The sequence below is a fragment of the Cucurbita pepo genome, chromosome 5 (assembly GCF_057944985.1).
Source record: "Cucurbita pepo subsp. pepo isolate OVF chromosome 5, ASM5794498v1, whole genome shotgun sequence".
Taxonomy (NCBI): domain Eukaryota; kingdom Viridiplantae; phylum Streptophyta; class Magnoliopsida; order Cucurbitales; family Cucurbitaceae; genus Cucurbita; species Cucurbita pepo.
The window spans coordinates 17,045,320-17,065,730 of record NC_141802.1 but is presented as its reverse complement, the minus strand read 5'-3'; the positions used below and the strand labels follow the sequence as shown (position 1 = coordinate 17,065,730).

At 35.1% G+C, this 20,411-nt stretch overlaps 2 protein-coding genes and 1 pseudogene across 2 annotated transcripts; 1 reads left to right on the top strand and 2 right to left on the bottom strand.

The window, feature by feature from the left end:
• Positions 1-4,692: 4,692 nt before the first annotated feature.
• LOC111795125 (uncharacterized) lies at positions 4,693-5,849 on the bottom strand (annotated as a pseudogene).
• Positions 5,850-8,922: 3,073 nt separating this feature from the next.
• Positions 8,923-12,702, top strand: LOC111796134 (SH3 domain-containing protein). Its single transcript, XM_023678843.2, has 10 exons — positions 8,923-9,147; positions 9,885-10,007; positions 10,092-10,161; positions 10,262-10,413; positions 10,833-10,934; positions 11,509-11,709; positions 11,823-11,885; positions 11,968-12,135; positions 12,213-12,287; positions 12,381-12,702. The coding sequence occupies exons 1-10, from the start codon at positions 9,088-9,090 to the stop codon at positions 12,495-12,497; spliced, it is 1,131 nt and encodes a 376-aa protein (XP_023534611.1). The 5' UTR covers positions 8,923-9,087; the 3' UTR covers positions 12,498-12,702.
• A 1,316-nt stretch (positions 12,703-14,018) lies between these two features.
• LOC111795790 (squalene synthase) lies at positions 14,019-19,676 on the bottom strand. Its single transcript, XM_023678373.2, has 14 exons — positions 18,996-19,676; positions 18,504-18,546; positions 17,525-17,614; positions 17,289-17,364; positions 16,273-16,342; positions 16,045-16,188; positions 15,834-15,938; positions 15,593-15,739; positions 15,109-15,184; positions 14,890-14,978; positions 14,690-14,781; positions 14,546-14,591; positions 14,367-14,460; positions 14,019-14,269 (listed from the first exon to the last, which is right to left on the bottom strand). The coding sequence occupies exons 1-13, from the start codon at positions 19,188-19,190 to the stop codon at positions 14,380-14,382; spliced, it is 1,254 nt and encodes a 417-aa protein (XP_023534141.2). The 5' UTR covers positions 19,191-19,676; the 3' UTR covers positions 14,019-14,269; positions 14,367-14,379.
• Positions 19,677-20,411: the final 735 nt, after the last annotated feature.

Sequence of the window (20,411 nt, the reverse complement as noted above, 5' to 3'; positions counted from 1 at the left end):
AGCCTAGAAGAAAGCTATAATAAAAAAGAACGGCACGAGGACATAGATTGTATTTGGATTAAGAATTTATTAAATACAGACTTAACATTTGATGGATATATTAAACACGATCTTATTCATGCTTAATAAATGTTTTTTTAATTTAAAGACAGGGATTAGAACTTAAATATATGACTTATTCAATTCAACTGTGCTCGTAATTATTTTTCTGTAATTCAACTAGAGAATTTAAGATTTAAATCATTATTTTTTTTTTTATCGAGAATAAAAGTATTTATGAGTTGGGCTCGACTGCAGCTAGCTAGATGATCTTTATGACTGCAGGTTAAATTGATCAAGTTTTTCGAACCACGACGTCTCATTGAGAACATAGTTATTAGTCAATTGAACTATACTCAAGTTAAAAATTACGAACAGCGGGACCCACCCTGAACCAGGAGGGTTGAAATTGGAAATTGATACGAGGAGAGAGAAAGAGAGGGAAGCCAATTTTATGCGTCGAATTTTCCCATTATTTACGACAATCGAATTTTTAGATTATTTATTTATTTATTTATTTTGGCTTTTCCGCGTTAATTACGATTCTAGATTCCCTTTTTTTTTTTTTTTTTTTTTTTTTCAAATTTTCTTACTTTTATAACCTGCCTTTCTGGCGGATCATGAGCGACTTTTCTTACCCCACGGCCACAAAAGCGCGTGTAACAAATCTCCAGCTCAGATGTTCAATCATTCAAATCCGAACCGTTGATTGACGGAGCGTGTAATCACGTGAATGGTTGGTTTTGTATTGTTGTTTATCGGTCATTGGGTGGCAGAATATTATGGAAACTCGCGTTGGCAGGCACCGTGAGCGCGTTGTTTAATTGACTCTTTTTTTTTTTTCTTTTTTGGAGAAATAATAATTGAATCTTGAGGAGAAAATCTATAATATTTTTATTTCTTTTATGTTTGAATAAATAAATAATTAAATTTTTGGTATTTAGTCCTTTAAATCTCTCGTCTTTTAATCCATTTAAAATATCAACTTACCATAAATTTAATTCCATCTAAAACAGTAAATTGAACATTCTGTATTTATTTCGAGTCAACTCACGAACACTGATAATTAAAATAAAACCATCTAAACCTACTAAACTCAATTCTAATCGAGCACGAGTGTTTTACTTTCCACAATCCACTCCCTCGGAGGCCAACGTACTCGTTGGCATACCACTCAATGACTGACTCTGATACCATTTGTAACAGCTCAAACTCACGAGCAGATATTATCTTCCTTGGACTTTCCCCCTTAAGATTTTAAAACGTGTCTCCTAAGGAGATATTTTCACACGTTTATAAAATAATGTTTTGTTCTCCTCTCCAACCGACGTGGAATCTCGCAAACATTGTTCCAACTCCGGTGTAAATTTTTCTCTTATAGGTCAACTTGCTTCTTATGCAAATATGTGACGATATTCTTTCATTAGTATCGTAAATTTGAATATTATATCCATCTTTAATTATAGATATAATATAATTATAATTATGTTGGAAGATTATATAAATTAATGCATTATTCCATTTAATTACATAGTCACGTCCCGCTAAATTAAATATAATAATTTTAATAAACATGTTATATGGTTCCACTAGATTTCATTATTTATTAATTCAACTCGAATCTAAAAATTAATTAAAGTTTTCTATTTATTCGAACATTAGTCACTTAAAATTAAAATAATTAATGAAATTAATAATAACCATAAATACATAAATATATATATATATATATATATATATATATAATACTTTTCGGTTTATATTTTTATATTAGAAAGAAAATGAATAAAAAATGGGAAAAGTAGTAGGCTAGAGCAGCCTGGATTTATTAATTATTTAATAAAATAGAAAATTCAAGAAAATGACGCGTGGTGGATTTGGTTGCTGACCTGGACCAACTTTTTTTTTTTTTTTTTTTTTTTTTTTGTTCGGCCACCTTTGACTAAAAGAGAGACTTTTTTTTTTAAACGGTCCATTATCTCGAACTTATCGTTTTATTTTCTTTTTTTAATTTTTTAATTTTGTTATTATTTGCTTTTTTGCTTTATAAATAATGTTTCCCATTATCCATATCCTTTTACCCAACTTTAGGTATTTTTTTTTTCATTTTAGGTTACGTACTTTTAAAATTAAGCACGAACGGTAAGAGTGCTACATTGGTTGGAGAAGAGAACGAAACACATTTTTATAAGGGTGTGGAAACATTCCCCTAACAGGCACGTTTTAAAACCTTGAAGGAAATCGAGAAAGGATAAACTAAAAAAAAACAATATCTACTAGCTGTGGATATGGGTTGTTAGACATCGGACTATGTGTCAGCGAGGAGGCTGAGCCTCGAATGGGGGGGGTGGATTGTGAGAGTCTCACATTGGTTCAAGAGGAGAACGAAACACCCTTTAGGTATGGAAACCTTCCACCAGTATACACGTTTTAAAACCTTGAGAGAAAGCCCAAAGAGGACAATGGTAGATCTAGGTCGTTACACAAAGACTAAAGCCCGAAGAGGACAATGGTGGATCTGGGTCGTTACACAAATATTGAAACCCAAAGAGGACACAATAGTGGATTTGGGTTGTTACAGAAAGACTAAAATCAACGATAGAGTGTGATGTTGACACCAGATAGTATACCTGTTCAAAATTGTTCGTATCTCAAACAATGAAACCCTAGTCGGGTATAATTTTCTTATTTTTGAAATCACAAATAAATAAATAAATAAATAAAATTCAAGTGAATTGATTTTGTTATTTATTAATAATATATAAACTAATTTTCATGTAAATGGTCAAAGGGAAAAGGTCAATTTATATGCTTAATGGTGATATTCATATATAATATTATAATTAAAAAAATTTGAATTGAAAAGTACCAACTCTTCAACCAAATTTTACCCACTCAATATGTTTGGTATTTGGTTAGATATTCTTTCAAATCAATCCATTTTTTTTTTATATTTATTATTATTATTATTATTATTATCAAAGGTTACAATTTATTTTTTAAAAAAACATCAAACTAAACCTTAAAAGAATTTAAATTTTTTAAAAATTAATTAATTTATTAAACATAAAATTAAATATGTGTGAGATTATTAGATCCGTAAATTTTAAAAGATTATGAATATATGATAAGTTTAAAGTAATTAAGCAATGATTAAAAATATATATTTTTAATTAATAAAGTAAAAAAATGGTAGGAAAAGAATTATTAAAAATAATTTAAATGAAATTACTTAAGCTATAAGATATTCAAAAGGGATGAAGAATTTTTGAAAAAGTCTGATTAAAATTTAGATTCAAAATTTTGAATATTTATAATTTCAAAATATTTTATTTTAACTTATCCAATCCAACCATCAAATTCCTTAAATATATTTTAAGTGTTTCAATTTAAAATTATTATATACTTTAAAATATTTAATATTGAAAAAATAATATTAAATAATGCTTAGCAGGGTCGTCAAAAAAAAAAAAAAAAGACAAATATTAAAAAATTAGCTTGGAACGTTAGATATACACAACATTGTTATAGAATGATATGACAATGATTCTTGTCTGAATTAAGTTTGAAATAACGATATTCTACAAAGTTGATTTTCTGTCTAACATTCACTCATATTTTATCAGCTTAAAACATTAGATACACATAACACTTTCATGTGATAGTAACTGTGATACTTGTTTGAATTAAGTTTGAAAGAATAATGTTCTATTAGGTTGACTTTTTGTCTAACGATCACTCATACTTTATCAACTTAGAACATTAGATATACATGACACTGTTTTGAAAAGATATGACAATCACTGTGATACTTGTCCGAATTAAGTTTGAAAGAACGATGTTCTATTAGGTTGACTTTTACAATGTTCTATTAGGTTGACTTTTTGTCTAATGATCACTCATATTTTATCAACTTAGAACATTAGATATACATGACACTGTTTTGAAACGATATGACAATCACTGTAATACTTGTCTGAATTAAGTTTGAAAGAACAATGTTCTATTAGGTTGACTTTTTGTCTAACGTTCCTTTGTACTTTTTTTTTATTTTATTAATTTACTTAATAAACAAGTCAAACAATTAATAATGAGAGAAAAATTGGGTTGGCATCCACAATAAAATTGAGTTGACTTGAAATATGGAGCCATGATTTATACCCACCTCAATACAATCACATTTTTTTAATCCATTTAAATTTTGTGGGTTGAATTAATTAAGATTATAAAGTAATAATAATTAATTAATAATTTTTTATTAAAAATAATGTAACGAGCCAACCCAGGTGGATAATTGGACGGGTATATTTTCACATCCCGAACATTTGGGTAGGTAAATTTTCACATTCCGAACTGGTTTCATCCCAAACATTTAGGTAAGTATATTTTTCATTTCAAATATTTGGGTCGATAGGTTTTTCATCTTGAATATTTGAGCTGATATATTTATGATCCCGAACATTTCGCTGGTACATTTTTTCATCCCGATCAATTGGAACACTTTTTTTTTTACTTCAACCAATAAGATTAGGTTTTAAAAATATACCCGATCTTACTCAACCCACGAACACCGACATTAGCCACTTGAAAATATATCAATTTAATTAAGTTTTTGAAATTCCATTAACTCCTAATTCTTTATAAACAAAATCCCTAGTAGAGCTTTGTTTTCAGGCTCAGTTTTGTAAGCCCAAATCCAATACGGTTCTCATCCTCGTACTTCAACGGAAGTTGATCTACCGTCTTTGAACCACGTCCTCGGCAGCTTTCCGGTGAACTCCCATAGTCGCCGAACATCACGTCGGTCACGTCTTCTCGCACCGTACCGGAAGCCACGCTGCTACCAGCGCGTCCAACTGCGATCGAGCGGAGGAATCGTCAGTGACCGGTCGGAGACGATGATGACCGCGCAGTTCACGCCGGTGCACACGTTCTGGATCAGGTCGAAGCCTCCTTCGGTGATCGTCAGGTTTAGGTTGTCGCCGTCCGTTTCGGCATACGGCAGTTCTCCCACGACGACAATAGCGTACGAGAAGTTGTTCGCCTTAACGTAATCGGTCGTTGGACTTACTTCGTCGACGACCTCCGTGTTTGGATCGACGGTTTTCTTCGCTGCATCGAGAATGGTGGTTCCGGTTGTGAGATTGTTGCCGCTGAGCCCTTGCCAGGAGATCGTCCAGCCGCTGCACTGGAACCCTAGATTGTGGGCGTGAGTACCGACGACTAAGATCTTTGGCGTCGCTTTGGATAGAGGCAGGACTGGATCATTTGCATTTTCTCCGTTCCTCAACAGAACAGGTGATTTTCTTACTGCTTCTGTTACCAGATCTCTGCGTTCCTGTTCAATTGAATTAGCAGTTCTCAAGAATTTTCACTCAAAATTGTTGTTCAACTAAATTTCTTTGTGTTTTCAGGTGGCTTCCAAGCTCATTTACAAATCTGTCATCGGCCACTGGATTCTCAAATAGACTCATCACGAACTTGACACTCAAAATCCTTGTTACGGTGTCGTTGATTCAGGACATCGGAATGGCAATGCTGTTGACAAGGTTTGGTAAGGCCATTGAGGAATTCAGTGTGGTTTTTAGGAATCATAATCTGAAATCTAACAGCAAAATTGCATATAGAAAACTAGTTTTGTGAACTCTAATCTGCTAGGTTTCAGATCTAGGGGCTTGTATCTAGGCATGTCTTCCATGAGGATTTAGTACAATGCATACCCTGAAGTTGAGAGTGTTCTTAAGGTAATCAGTGCTGAGTTCATGGTTTGTATGCATCTTGTCACCATTCCAACTTGAGTAAGAAACCATTATTGTAGTGATACCCTTGATTATGGAGTGATAGTATCCTGGCATGTGGGTGCTCAACAATCCATGCCTGCTGATTACTGTGTTCTTATCATTGATACTCCTGGTTGTGCTTCTATCAACGACAAGATGCTTTGTACAAGCTGCAACCTTGCCTCTGTTACAGGGCTAAGAAGTTTCTTTCTTTCAAGTTTGTGAAATGGAAAAGGAGAGAGTAACGAGCGCCAGCGTCCACTGGGCCCTGAAGGGGGTGGATTATGAGATCCCACATCAGTTGGGGAGGAGAACGAAACATTCTTTATAAGAGTGTGGAAACCTCTCCCTTGCATACGCGTTTTGAAATCCTTGAGGGGAAGCCTGAAAAGGAAAGCTCGAAGAAGACAATATCTACTAGCGGTGGGTTTGGGCTGTTACAAATGATATCAATGTCAGGCATTGGGAGGTGTGCCAGCGAGGACGCTGGGCATCGAAGGAGGGTGGATTGTGAGATTCCACATAGATTGGAGGGAGGAATGAGTGCCAGTGAGGACACTGGATCCTGAAGGGGGTGGATTGTAAGATCCCACATCGGTTGGAGAGAGGAACGAGTGCCAGCGAAGACGCTGGACCCTGAAGGGGGTGGATTGTGAGATTCCACATCGGTTGAGGAGGAGAGCGAAACATTTTTTATAAGGGTGTGGAAACCTCTCTCTAGCAACTTGTCTTCCTCGAACAAAAGGAACACCTTTTGAAAAAACATATGGGATTTCACATCTAAGTAGACTATGATCTCTCTGTCATTCTTGGACAATGTCAGGCTCTTCCCCACATGCTTGTCTAAGGTGTGTTGTCTGGGACCACATGTCGGATGTTCCAGTTATGCCTGCATGCCTGTTCCAAACCTCTATGGTTGCATGCCTGTTCCAAACCTCTATGGTTGCATGCCTGTTCCAAACCTCTATGGTTGCATGCCTGTTCCAAACCTCTATGGTTGCATGTCTGTTCCAAACCTCTTTTACATGCTTTCATGTTAGATAGATCTTTACTATGATTGTTGTGTCAATACGGGGTATATGACAGGTGATGCAAGGTGTATACCCAATGACCAAAATAATGTCTAAACTCACCAACGCTAAAATGCCCCCAAATCTACTATAGGGGATGTAACTAGTTATCGGTTCTTTATGTGCTATCAAAGTCGTTGATTGAAGTATAACCCTGACATTGATAATTTGACATAAATACGAAGGTATCAATCTCAAGAAGTTGTTGATTAGAGTATAACAAGACACAAGCTCATAAATATATTGAAATTCACAAATTAAATTTGTTTTCATGTTTACGTCTAATAGGTCCATTAAATTTTTATAATGTCAATTATGTATTTAATTTTTAATTTTGTGTGTACTAGATTACATACTTAAAATATTTTCTAATTAATGAACTATAAGACATTCAACTTTTAATTTTATGCCGGATAAGTTTGTAAGCTTTCTCGTCAAATATTTATTAGATTTAAAATTAAAAATCTAAGACAAATAAATATATATATATATATATATATATATTCTCGCAATAAATAAATATAATTTTTTAAGTGCGGAAAACTATATTATAATATTGAATTTAAATTTTTGAAAATTATATTTTATTATATTATATTTTTAATTAGGAAATATTATTAAATTTATTATGATATTTTACCGAGAAAAATTTAAGAATTTATTAGATAAAAAAAATAAAAATTAAAGTCGTAAGAAAGCAAAGAAATGATGAAAACTATAGTTGAGGTTATTATAAAAATACGTGAACGCATGCTCGCGAATATAGAGAGAAAAAAAGTATAGTATAAGTTGAAATTTTGTATTGGACTTTATAATAAAATGAAAATATTTATTATTATTATTATTATTATTTGATTGTATGGAAGCAATGATAGCATTAAAAAATGCGAAGATTATTTTATACGCTACAATATTACTTTACTAAGCTCTCAATTCATTGGTTGGCACAATTATTATAATTATTAAAACCCACTCTCACTTATTCCCATCCTAATTTTCACACAAATTCACATCAAAATTATTATTATTTTTATTCATATATACCCTCCACGTAATTAATCTAAAATGTTTTAAATCACTTTCTCTTTTTTTATTTTATATATTTTTTAATTTTCAAACGTTTCGATAATATTTTAATTAAAAATTAGAGCGAGAATTTATGCCAATTTTAAAAGTTTATGTGTATTTTTGAAACACAAATCAACACAAGTTCTTCTAAAATGTTTTGTCATCACTCACAAGCTGTCAGATAAAGAGGTGCACAATTCTTTTTTATCTAGACTGACTTTCAATTCTTTTAACCTTTTAAAAGAATTGACTTTATGTTGAAAGGTACATTTTTTTACCTCGATAACTTTCAATTCTTTTAAATTAAATTAATAAAAATACTTTTCTTATATTTAAATTTAGAAAATTTTTAATAATACTTTTAAATATTTAAAAAAATAGAGTGAAAAATTATCCCAATTTTAAAAGTTTATGGACATTTTTGAAACACAGACCAACACAAGTTCTTCCAACATGTTTTGTCCTCACTCCACTCGCACGTTTGACCATGAAATTCTAATGATTGAGCCTTTTTTTTACATGGACAGTGACTTTCAATTCTTTTAAGCTTTTTGTAGCTATTCTATCCTCAAGATCACTCTCATTCGAATGTGGTCTCGGTTTATTCATATATCTCTAATTTATTTGGGTATCACTCGTAATAAATGTAATTTTGATTTTTTTTAGATATTATTAAAAAATTTGAAAATTAAAGTTTTTTTTTTTTTTTTTGGATAAATGTTGAAATTTTTGGTAATATCCATTCATTGGAAATTGGGAAGAAATAAGTGAAAGTTAGAGAGAATTTGGCAAAAAATTAATTAAACTAAAACAGGAAAATGGAATGGTTGTAACCGGCAACCGGTAATACCAAAATTTGGTTCAAATCCAAACTTTTTATATAAATTAACGGAATTTAATTTATTTTCAAATTTTTTGTAATATTTTAATTTTACCCAATTAAGAGACAAATGTGAGTACGAAGCCTCCCCAAAGCTTCCACTGCCCAACTTCCCAATTTTGAAAAACCAAATCAAAGATCGTAAAAGGGCCTTCATCTCTCTCTCTCTCTCCCTCTCCCTCTCTCTCTCTCCTCCAATCTCCCCGCCGTTTCTCCTCCGATTCCCGCCGGGCCAGATTCGACCCGTCGTATGGAGGCCATCCGAAAGCAAGCCACTAAGCTACGAGAACAAGTCGCTCGCCAGCAGCAGGTTTCTTTTCTTTTTTTCCAATCGAACCCTAACTCTTTCCCGTTGTTTAGATCCGTTTCTGTGTTTGTCTTTGATCTCTCTGCGCTTTGAAGTTTCTACTCGATCCTTTGTTTTTTGTTTTGAATTTTTTTGTTCTTTTCGCATCCATTGGCTTATTTGTTGTGTAGTTTTGGTTGTTTTTGTCTCTGTTGCGGTTATTTTAAAAATTGGTATATTCTGCAATGCTACTGCTGGTAATGGTGGATTTGATTCGGATGTCGATTCGTTTGTTGATTAACTAATTTTTACGAATTCATGGATCTGGAAGCGAAATCTTTGATTGTTTGTTTAGTCTCCGCTTATCTTTTGCTGGTGGATAATTTATCCGTAGAGATGAATATTTCGAGTGAGAAATGCGGGATGGAGTATTCTGTAATCCTTATGCTCAATCGATTTCAGCTAGGAACCACTAGTTTTGTGTAACAGTTCATATGCCGGAATGATGCGATGGATAACTATAACTTTATGCTCTTTAAAGAGTGGTTAGTGTCTTATTCCGAGGAAATACTCTTCTGAATGGTGTAATTGGATAAAAAGTTGTAGGAATGTGTTTCTGATCTCTTTCCCGCCCTCATCTCTCCACTAATTCATTGTTGCTTATCTTAATTTTAATGCAGGATTTGCTTTTATTTTATTCTTATATCCTTTGTATAGTAGGAAAAGTCCACGATGTAATGTGAGCATATATTACTTTGTAGGCTGTCCTCAAACAGTTTGGTGCTGGAGGATATGGAGGTTCAGATAACATCATAACGGATGAGGCAGAACTTCACCAACATCAAAAACTAGAAAAGTTGTATATATCAACTCGTGCTGGAAAGGTTGCTACTCCTCCTATGGTTTAGGTCCTTTATTTTTTCCATATCATTGTCTTTTTATTTATGTGAAGTTCATTTTCCTAATAGCATTTTCAAAGGGATATTGTACGAGGAGTAGAGGGGTATATTGTTACTGGTTCAAAACAAGTTGAAATAGGTAAGTTCTTGGGTCTTTCAGGGCTTTCAAAGTTATGTAATTGGACTGAGATTTAGAGTTTAATTGTCATCATTCTGCCTGTGTTCATCTTATTCTATAGGAACAAAGTTGTCAGAAGATAGCAGGAAATATGGTGCTGAAAATACATGTACTAGTGGCAACACATTATCGAAGGCTGCATTAAGTTATGGACGTGCACGAGCTCAAATGGAGAAAGAACGTGGAAACATGTTGAAGGCTCTTGGTACTCAGGTTAGATCATAGATTTTTGTGCAAGGTAGATGACATGAATTGTTGTGTATAAAACTAAGTACCGAAGCATGAAAGTGTAAACAATTTTTACCTAAACATCTATGCTATCATTTGAATAGTAGCTAAAAATTTTGTTGATTAAATTTCAAAGGTTCGTTATTCAGTCTTTTGGGGCCAATTATAATGGCCCTAAACATATGCATAATCATTCTGTGTAGGAATTTGTATATCATGGTTAGGTTTCTTTGTCAGGAATTTAGGCAGTTAAAAGCTATGCTCTTATTGAGTTGAAATGATGAGCTACCCAAGTATGAGGAACTTCCCTATCCTGAGTTGTTATTCTTTGAATGATGATGCATATGAACATACTAAGAAGGACAATAATGGTTTTAAGTGTTCTTGCATATTCCAATTAACAGGTTGCAGAGCCATTGAGAGCCATGGTTATGGGTGCTCCTTTGGAGGATGCTCGACATCTTGCTCAACGTTATGACAGAATGCGACAAGAAGCTGAAGCTCAGGTAATTCATCAGTACTTTGAGTTTTTCCATTTCATTAACTAATGCGAATGCTAAAATGTGGCTGTTCCTCTCATTGGAATGAAATAGGAGTAGGTCTAGGAAAATCAAAGGAAAAGAATTAATTGGCATGAAATAGGTGAGAAATGGACCTGAATTTTTAAGTTTGTATTTACTAAAATTCTTGTGGAATCAAAATGATAATAGGACTGAATTTTTAAGTTAAATGTTACGTAAAAAATTGGCGGATCTACACTGATAAGAAAATAAGAACGACAATCTCTTTAACGGAGTCCTGATTTAAGCTGGGATTCAGTAGTTGGAGATGATTTGTGTCCTGATGTAAATTACAACAAATGGATTGAGTGAAAATGTTCTCATCTCCATGTTCCCGTTCTTGATATGTAAATAGACTCTAATTCTTCTATTCGAAATTTTGTTTTTTCTTTTATTGGCTCAGGACGTGACATATTTTAATGAAATTCCAATTCTAAATTAGAATGAAATTCCTGATCTATAAATTGTTTTCTTATAGCCAAGATTTAATTAAGCAGCATTTTATGTTGTACCTAGACAGGCTATTGAAGTTTTCAAGCGCCAGGCAAGGGTAAGGGAAACACCAGGCAATGGCGAGATTACGATAAAGTTGGAAGCTGCAGAAGCAAAATTGCAGGATCTAAAGTCAAATATGGCAACAATGGGAAAGGAAGCTGCAGCAGCCATGGCCGCTGTTGAAGCTCAACAACAGAGGCTAACTCTCCAGCGACTCATTGCCATGGTAGGTATATTTTTTTTTATCAGGGTCTATGGTGGTTCTGTGGTTTTGTTTGGATTTATTTTTGGAGTCGAATGTTGAAATTTATGATCTCGATTTTTTCATTGATTATAAAGGTTGAAGCAGAACGCGCTTATCATCAAAGAGTCCTCCAAATACTTGATCAGCTTGAAGGCGAGGTAGCAATCACGCGCCAGTTTTCTTCTGCAGCTTTTCACACCATGTTTAAGAATTAAGCACATAATATTCTTTTATTGGTAGATGATAATGGAGCGACAGAGAATTGAAGCTCCTCCTACTCCCCCTCCTCCTGGTCCAAGTGTCGACAATACCATGTCTCCTCCTCCATCATATGAAGAAGTCAATGGTGTATTTGCTTCTCAAGCACATAATGGCTCAACAGACTCCATGGGTTACTTCTTGGGGGAGGTAGCTCGCCAAGTCCTTTGTCCTTGGAAATTTCTACATCTTGTTTAGTACTACCTACCTGATTTGTCTTTGTTTAGGTCGTGCATCCCTACCAAGCCGAGTCAGACGTTGAGCTTAATTTAACAGTTGGCGACTACGTCGTTGTTAGAAAGGTTACAAACAAAGTCGACTTATTCAAAGTTGTCTGTTTGGATTCTTTACAAACCTCACTTATTGATCATGTTCTCTATTGGTTCTTCCAACAGGTGTCGAACAACGGTTGGGCTGAGGGAGAGTGCAAAGGCAAAGCAGGATGGTTCCCGTTTGGATATATAGAAAGAAGAGAACGCGTACTTGCAAGTAAGGTTGCAGAGGTGTTTTGATCCTTTTGCATGATTTAATCGGTTGGGGATATTGTATGTGTATTTTTTTTTTTTTTTCTTTTCTTTTCTTTTTCATTAGATGTACCCGGATGGATGATGCATCGTGTTCTTGCTGATAGAATTCTCATTATACCAATTGTTGAGATTTTGTAATATGGAGACCGTAAATTTCTGCTATTGATCCTTGTGGGCTGGTGTTCCTGAACTTTCTTTTTATTGTTTCCCCCTCTTTTTGGACAGGCTCTGTTTGGCGTTCTGTTATTCTCCAGTTTAGCCAATAAGAATGCTTATTGTAGTGAACCTACTCTGCTTCTTATAAGTAAATAAGCGTATTCATAAACCATAAACCATGCACATGCCTAGTGAGCCCACTAGGCGCAATGGTTAATGTATTCCCTAGGTTTGGCTATAAGTTAGCGTTTATGCACGTTGTTGAAAACTAACAAAAAAAAAAAAAAAAAAAAGACACGAATAGTATTGTGGTGTACATGTTTGTATATAACATGTTGAAAAAATAATTCATAAATATCTAGAGGTCTCGCATTAAAAATTATAGTTCAATGAGATGATGTACATGGGTTGGGTTGGATTGGGTTGTCCATAGGCCTTCACTAGCTAGACGGAGTATATGCAAATCAAAACCACAAATAGGTTGAAAGGAAAGGTTGGTCTTGGTCCTAGATTTTTCTTTTTTTTTTTTTTTTTTTTTTCTTTCTTCTTCTTCAGGTATCTTGGTGACTTGTTCAATATACATTGTCCTCCTCCCTAATTTGACTGGACCAGTTGTCAGATAATCATTGAGTGATGTTCTGCTCGATTAGGTGAATGCGAGCAATGAGGGATTGTTTGCTAGGAGGGAAACTCGGGAAGAGTTTAGGTAGAAATAGATGGTTCAACTCCTTTGAAAACTATTTGTCAAATGTGCCATATATATTGAGGGACTCTACATCATTCATTATTAAAACAACAATGAGGGTCAAAGCTCGTATGGATACATTATTTCATTGTTCTATGTTATGTGAGACCTTGCACTAAACACATACTTCTTCAAGGGTCGTGAAGTGTAAAGATCCAGTGTTTGCCAACCGTTGTAAGAACAAAATCAACATTGTCGATTTTGAGAAACTCTGCTTGACTAAGAGGTCGATTATTCTGATTGTTGTGTCATCATAGCCCAAACGGAAGTCAAAAGACACTCGAAAAGACCTTTAGGGAAAGAGATAGAACTCTCCGTATAAAGAGAAAGGAAGCAAACTAGTTAGAAGACCGAGGAGGAAATTAAGAGGAAATCATGTGGATGATTGAGACACAAGATTTCCGTTTGCCGAAAATCCCGATACAATTTTTTTTAAAGATTTTAAAACCGTCAAATTGAACGTATCTTAATGTGAAGTTAATTATTATTTTAGAAAACAAAGATTTGATCTCTAGTTTTTACATTTGTTGAATTTTTTTACATGTCTTTCTATTATCTTTCATTTCCTGATTTCTTAAAAAGACACTGTTTGTTATGGAAGATACTTTTAATTCCAAAACTTAATCCCTTAATAGAATATTGAAAAAACAAGAACAAAGCTTACTTCCATGTCAACCATTACACTACACATCCCCATTAGAATGCTACAACATCTCACTCGTTTCCTGGTCTGTACTTAACAACACACTAACTTACACCCTTTCTAACATTTAAACAAAGCTCTGAGGAAGATTATGGACCCAGAAACTAAATCATACCGTCCAAGTTCACGTCGTGTTCGGTTCAAACTCCTGTCCTGTATTCACAAAACCAAATGTAGAACATAAACGACTATAACAACTACATGCAATTGCCTTTGTCCGTATCAGTGACCCGATCAATAAGATACTCACCAGAGTTCGATGCTCATATGGGTTGGTTAGCTGGTAACTGTCTGGCGGAGAGATACGCGAGAATTATGCATATTAGGCTGAAAAGGATGACAATCTGGATCGGAACAGAAACATCATCAGATATTTTTACGCTGAAAACGATATCGTTACGATGTTATTTGAGTAATAAAAAAACTCACCACAGCTGGATTGAACATTGGCTCACTTCTTACCACATACAAGCTCCTGGTGAATAATAATATAGATGAAAAATTTTCAGAGTGGTCAGAGGATTTGAAGGTTGAGACATAGAAACGAGTGAGACCGAGGAGGAAAATACGAACCGTTTGTTCAAGAGACCCGACTCCTTGCACGTTTTCTGTATTGCCTCAATCCTGCTCAGGGTTTTAGCAGCATTAGGATCATTGTTGTTGACCTGTAGAAAACCCGAAGAAGTTAGATGATGTAATAAGCTCTCATATTTATGCAGAAGAACGAAAACCGATCACTGAGCAATCGTTAAGTCCGACCGAAATATTTCTACCTTAGCCTTCAGCATAACAGAGAAATCAAAGAAAGCTCCATAGACGTCCGCAACTGTTTTCGTTCGATCAATGATCTTTGCAGTAAGACCTGCAGAACAAAAGCCACAAAAGTTCAAACTACGGGCAGAGTCCAAAAATGCTAGCTCCCTTTTTCGACTTACCACCAAATTGGTGCACCCTTTATGGGATTTTTCTTTACTAATAGATCGAAATCTTACCCCGACGCATTTTGACGACCCCCCTAAAGACTTCGACATTGTTGTAGCATAATGCTAAGGTTCCAATCGCCATAATCTATCAAAAGCACATCCCAAACAAAATGATTATTCCTACAAAGATGTCAAAATATTGCTCGAGGCATGAAAGAGATGTACGACAGCATTTAAAATGTTTGGAATCCATGTTATGCAAAGAGATTGCTTTTGCTAATTCGAATTTCAGGGTGATATCAAATCGGTCCATTTCCAGCAATGATAAAATATCCTCTGAAATGAAGCAAAAAGTATACGAAAACTTCAAGATCAAAGAGTTAACTAAGTAGTCAGATCGATCAAATTGGACAAATGATAGGTCAAGATCATATGGTTCATTGGGAATAATGAAGTTCTCCGTTTCTTTCAGAGGTGCTAACCCGCAACGAGGCAGAGACGACTAAGTTAGCTTATGACTTATCCCTACACAAAGAGTTGAAAAATCTCGTACCTGAGGGATTGCACAAAATCGAAATATGGAAAGATCTCGTAAGTTAGACATGTATATCAGACAATCCTCCACATGGTTCAAAGCATTAGTGACCAAATCATTGAGGCATTGCACAGCCTTGACTGAATTCTTCTCATATTTAAAATCCTATAATGCCAAAGATAGTGAAACAAGCCAATCAGACCAAAAGGCAACATAAGAACCAGAAACCAAAAGGACAAAGGCATATAGATTTATGCACCTCTAATTTATCAGCATATTTGTTCCAAATCTCGCGAGGCCAAAACATTCGAGATTTCGGTATCTCATTGATGTCCTCCAAGTAATCTCGAATAATGTTTGTTTTCTGTGTTATAATAGTTCAAAAAAGAGTACGTCGGTGTCAAACTTGTACGCAAATAGAAACAAAATCATTGGAAAGAACATTGACCACTTCGAGAATAATAGCTGACCTGAAGAAACAATCCCATAGAATTTGAAAGAGAATCGGATGCCAGATCCTCCAACTTCGATGCGTGGAACAACTTCGACAAACCAAGTCCGACAAGTCCAGCTACGTAGTGGCAATATTCATCATAATCGTCAACTGTCTCTACCTACAAGAACAGAAGAAATGTTTCAGGTCTCTACGCCAACCAATACGTACTAATTCAGCCATGGATGACAGAGTCATACTGTACCTCTTTGCAAATGAATTTAGCCATTCCGGCACCCATTCGTTTCGTGATATCCTCAATCGCTTCCTGGTACCTGCAGAGGCAAGTGAGCATAGTGAGTAAAGCACTGAAGAAGTTTATAGTCAGAATCAAAGATATTCTAAGCAAAGGGGTTTTTCTGATGTTTCATTTTTTGAGGGATTTTATTTGATACTAGAATGAAAAGGTTACTAAAGAGTTGGACAACTAGTTCCACTAATCTCTATGTAATGGCCCAAGCCCACCACCACCAGCAGATATTGTTCTCTTTGGGCTTTCCTTTTCAGGCTCAGCCTCCTCGTGTCTGGCTCTAATACCAACTGTAACAATCCAAGTCTACCACTAGCAGAAATTGTCCTCTTTGGGCTTTACCTTTCGGGCTTCCCCTTAAAGTTTTTAAAACGCGTCTGCTAGGGAGAGATTTTCACACCCTTATAAAGATTGCTTCGTTCCCCTCCCCAACCAATGTGGGATCTCACAATCGGTTGAGTGTCAGTGGGGTGGATTGTGAAATTCCACATCGGTTAGGGAGGAGAACGAAACATTCTTTATAAGGGTGTGGAAACCTCTTCCTAGCAGATGAATTTTAAAAACCTTGAGGGGAAACCCGAAAAGGAAAGCCCGAAGAGGACAATATCTGCTAGCGGTGGGCTTAGGCCGTTACACTCTAATAGTTTTCTTTCTTGTGCACATAAAAGTTTGTTTCATTTTGTAAAGGAAAAACAAACAAATAACAGAACTAATGGCAGTGAAAACTAAAATCAGAAAGAACACAAGTCATTTATGGGACTCTTAGTTTCATTTTATTGTTATTTCTTAAACTTATTATTAAAATATAACGTTTTTCAAACAATTCATTTTAATATTGTTGTTTTTATTACATGAACGAAGTTCGTCTCTTAAGAGGCGAACTTGAACACGCATGGATGATGTACGTCATCACTTGTTTCTTATCTTGTTAGAAAACATCAGACAGGAATCAATAGGTTCTAGTAACCAACCCTTTAGCAAGTTCAAGAAACGCAGTTGAAACATGATGAAACTCATCCATAAGAACTTTATAGTGCTTTGTGCCACCTGAATATAGAAACAAGAACACAAGTCAGCAGAAGAAGAGAAGAGATCCTAAATAAAAATACCTCTTAAAACATATGAACTCAGATGCACAGAAATTCAACTCATTAATTCGTTTTTCGATTCTAAAGAGAGAAGAAAAAATTTCAAGTAAAATACTAACATGAAAAGTGCCAATCAGGGTTATATATGTGACGGTGAAAAGCGTTCAGAATGGGCACTTTGATATCGGTTTCTATGCTTGTATCATCCTCTGTAAAGAAATATAAATGTTAGATCCGGAGGAGCTAAATGAGGGGAGGGGGAAACCTTCTCGGAAACCCAAGAGGTCGAAAATGAAAGCTGCAATGTGAAGGCATAACATAGAAGAAAATGCCATTGGCCGAAAAAATTCCATCACAATAAGACAATTACGCTAAGCCACATAAAAAAGAAACCAACATGAATTTCTACATGTTCTTTGTGAGGGCCCAACCCCACCGCTAGCAGATATTTTCCTCGTTAGGCTTCCCCTTTCGGGCTTCCCTTCAAGGTTTTTAAAACGCGTATGCTAGAGAGAGGTTTCCACACCCTAATAAAGATTGCTTCGTTCTCCTCTCCAACCGATGTGACATCTCACAGCCATCTCCCTTCGGGGCCCAGCGTCCTCGCTGGCACACCGCCTGGTGTCTGTCTCTATAATATCATTCGGTCCAGCCCAAGCTCACCGCTAGCAGATATTGTCCACTTTAGCCCGTTATGTATCGCCGTTAGCCTCACGATTTTAGAACGCGTCTACTAGGGAGAGGTTTCCACACTCTTATAAGGAATGCTTCGTTCTCCTCTCCAACCAATGTGGGATCTCACATTCTTCGTACATAAGCATTGATACAATTGAAAAGAAAATAAAGAGTTTTTCTCGATTAAGTAGGGTGAACGTCTTCAAGTGAAATTGATAACTGCGAAGATTATGAGTGCCGAAGTGGGAACTTAATATAAATTAAGTTTGCAAACTTAATTTATATTAAGTGCAAACTTAAGGTAACCAAAATGGCTATCTAGTTATTATTCGACCTGTATCGGTTGCAATAGAAGCAAAAACCATTACATTTCTCAAACTTAAGGCCAATGATGCATAGAATAGGATCGAGTTCATAACATACCAACAGTGTCGAGGGCTCGCAAAACAAGATAAAATATGCATACCTGCGAATAAACGAAAACGATAAGCTAAGAAATACCATAATAAGGCTATTTGGATAAACAAATACATACACTTCAACAATTAGTGAACAAACAAACACTGAAATTGTGCAGTAAGAACTGTAACTTGTATCATAATCCATGTTATAATATAAGGAATGAAACGGGAAAGCTTTCACAGTGATTAAAGATCAGTAAACATGAATAAATATGATAAACAGCATCAGATTTGTTCATATATTCACTCAACGCCTATCAATATTGTTCTTCCTAACAAACGATCAATCCACCAAACTGTTGAAAAAGAAAAACCATCAGAGCTGATAAATGGATTCAACATCAACAACAGCGCCATCAATCCATGATATGAAACAGATTAATTCAACTAAAGAAACACCAAAACATCAGTACTATAAACACTAAAGACATCGAGCTCTTGATCTTGAACTTACAGCATTTCGAAGCTCGGGCGTAAGCTGCTGAATAACGAGAGCAAAGCTTCGAGAAACCTTATGCAACATGGAATAGCAAAATCCCCAATGAGGCTCCGGCGGGATCTGCTTCTCCGCATGTCTAGCAGCCATTTTCAGTTTCAAAAGCGGATAAAAGTCATCCGGATGACTCAAAATCGCCCTCAAACTCCCCATTTCAAGCTCTCAATCCGATTTCAAACACCCAAACTCCACAAGTTTCAGATCCCACGCCGGTCAAACCTTCAGCGCAAACACCCAATTCCTCAAATGGCGATCCTCTAATTCAATCGACAATGACAAAATCAACAAAATAGCGAAGAAAACAGAATGATTGAAGCCCAAATCCCGAAATGACGGACAATTTAATGAAGGATGATGGTTTTCAGATATTTAAAGAAGAGAAATCCATGGAATCTGCTTATATAGCTGTGCAGATTGTTTGTTGAGATGCTGTAATCAAAGAAAACAACGTGAAATACGTGGGTTTCTAAGAATTTGCAGAAATGGAAGGGCAGGGGAGGGAATTTGAAGACAAAAGTGGGCGTTCTGGTGAATGCGTGAGCACTGAGTACAATACAAATTGGCAGAGACCAAAGCTTTTTTCGGCCCCAAATTCAAATGGCAATCAATTTTCAGTTTTGTTCATCTTGGTTTCGATTTGTTGGCATCTTATAATTATTTTATTCATTCAAATGTCATCACAAATATATATATATATATAAATCATTATATAAAATTGGGTGTGGAAAATGAGTGGCGTGTTAGACCCGTGGATGGATCCACCAAAACTCGACAAAATAACAATAATTTCTGTATTTAATTCAATCCGGTGAATTTTGACATTCTTACATGACTATTCTTACATGACTATAAAAGGAGATGTAACTCGTGACAACTAGTCATATCTTCTGTAGTATATTTTGGAGCATTTTAGTCCTGACGAGTGTAGACATGATTTTGGTGAATGATGATACATATTCGTATTGACCCAACTTAAAATGGTAAAAGTCTGCCTAAAATGGAAATATGTCAAAGATGTTTGGAACGGACATGCGACCATGGACAACACGTACTCGACAAGCAAGACCGTATACAGTGTTTTTAAACATTTAAAATTAAACCCTTAAATTTCTATTTTATTTCTAGTTGATCACAAATTATATATATATATATGTTGAACCGGTTGTCCGGGATCTGTCAGACACAAAATTGAAAGTTTAAAGATCTATTAGACATTTTTTTTTTTGGTTCATTTGGTTCAGCGTTTAAAACGAAACTATCTAACTCTTTATATTAGAATATATGTCTTAACTAGTTGAGCTCGTATTAGGATAAGGTTCGAAAATTTTGGTCTCATTCGAAACCTTAGTTTTTGTAAATTAAGTCTATAAATAC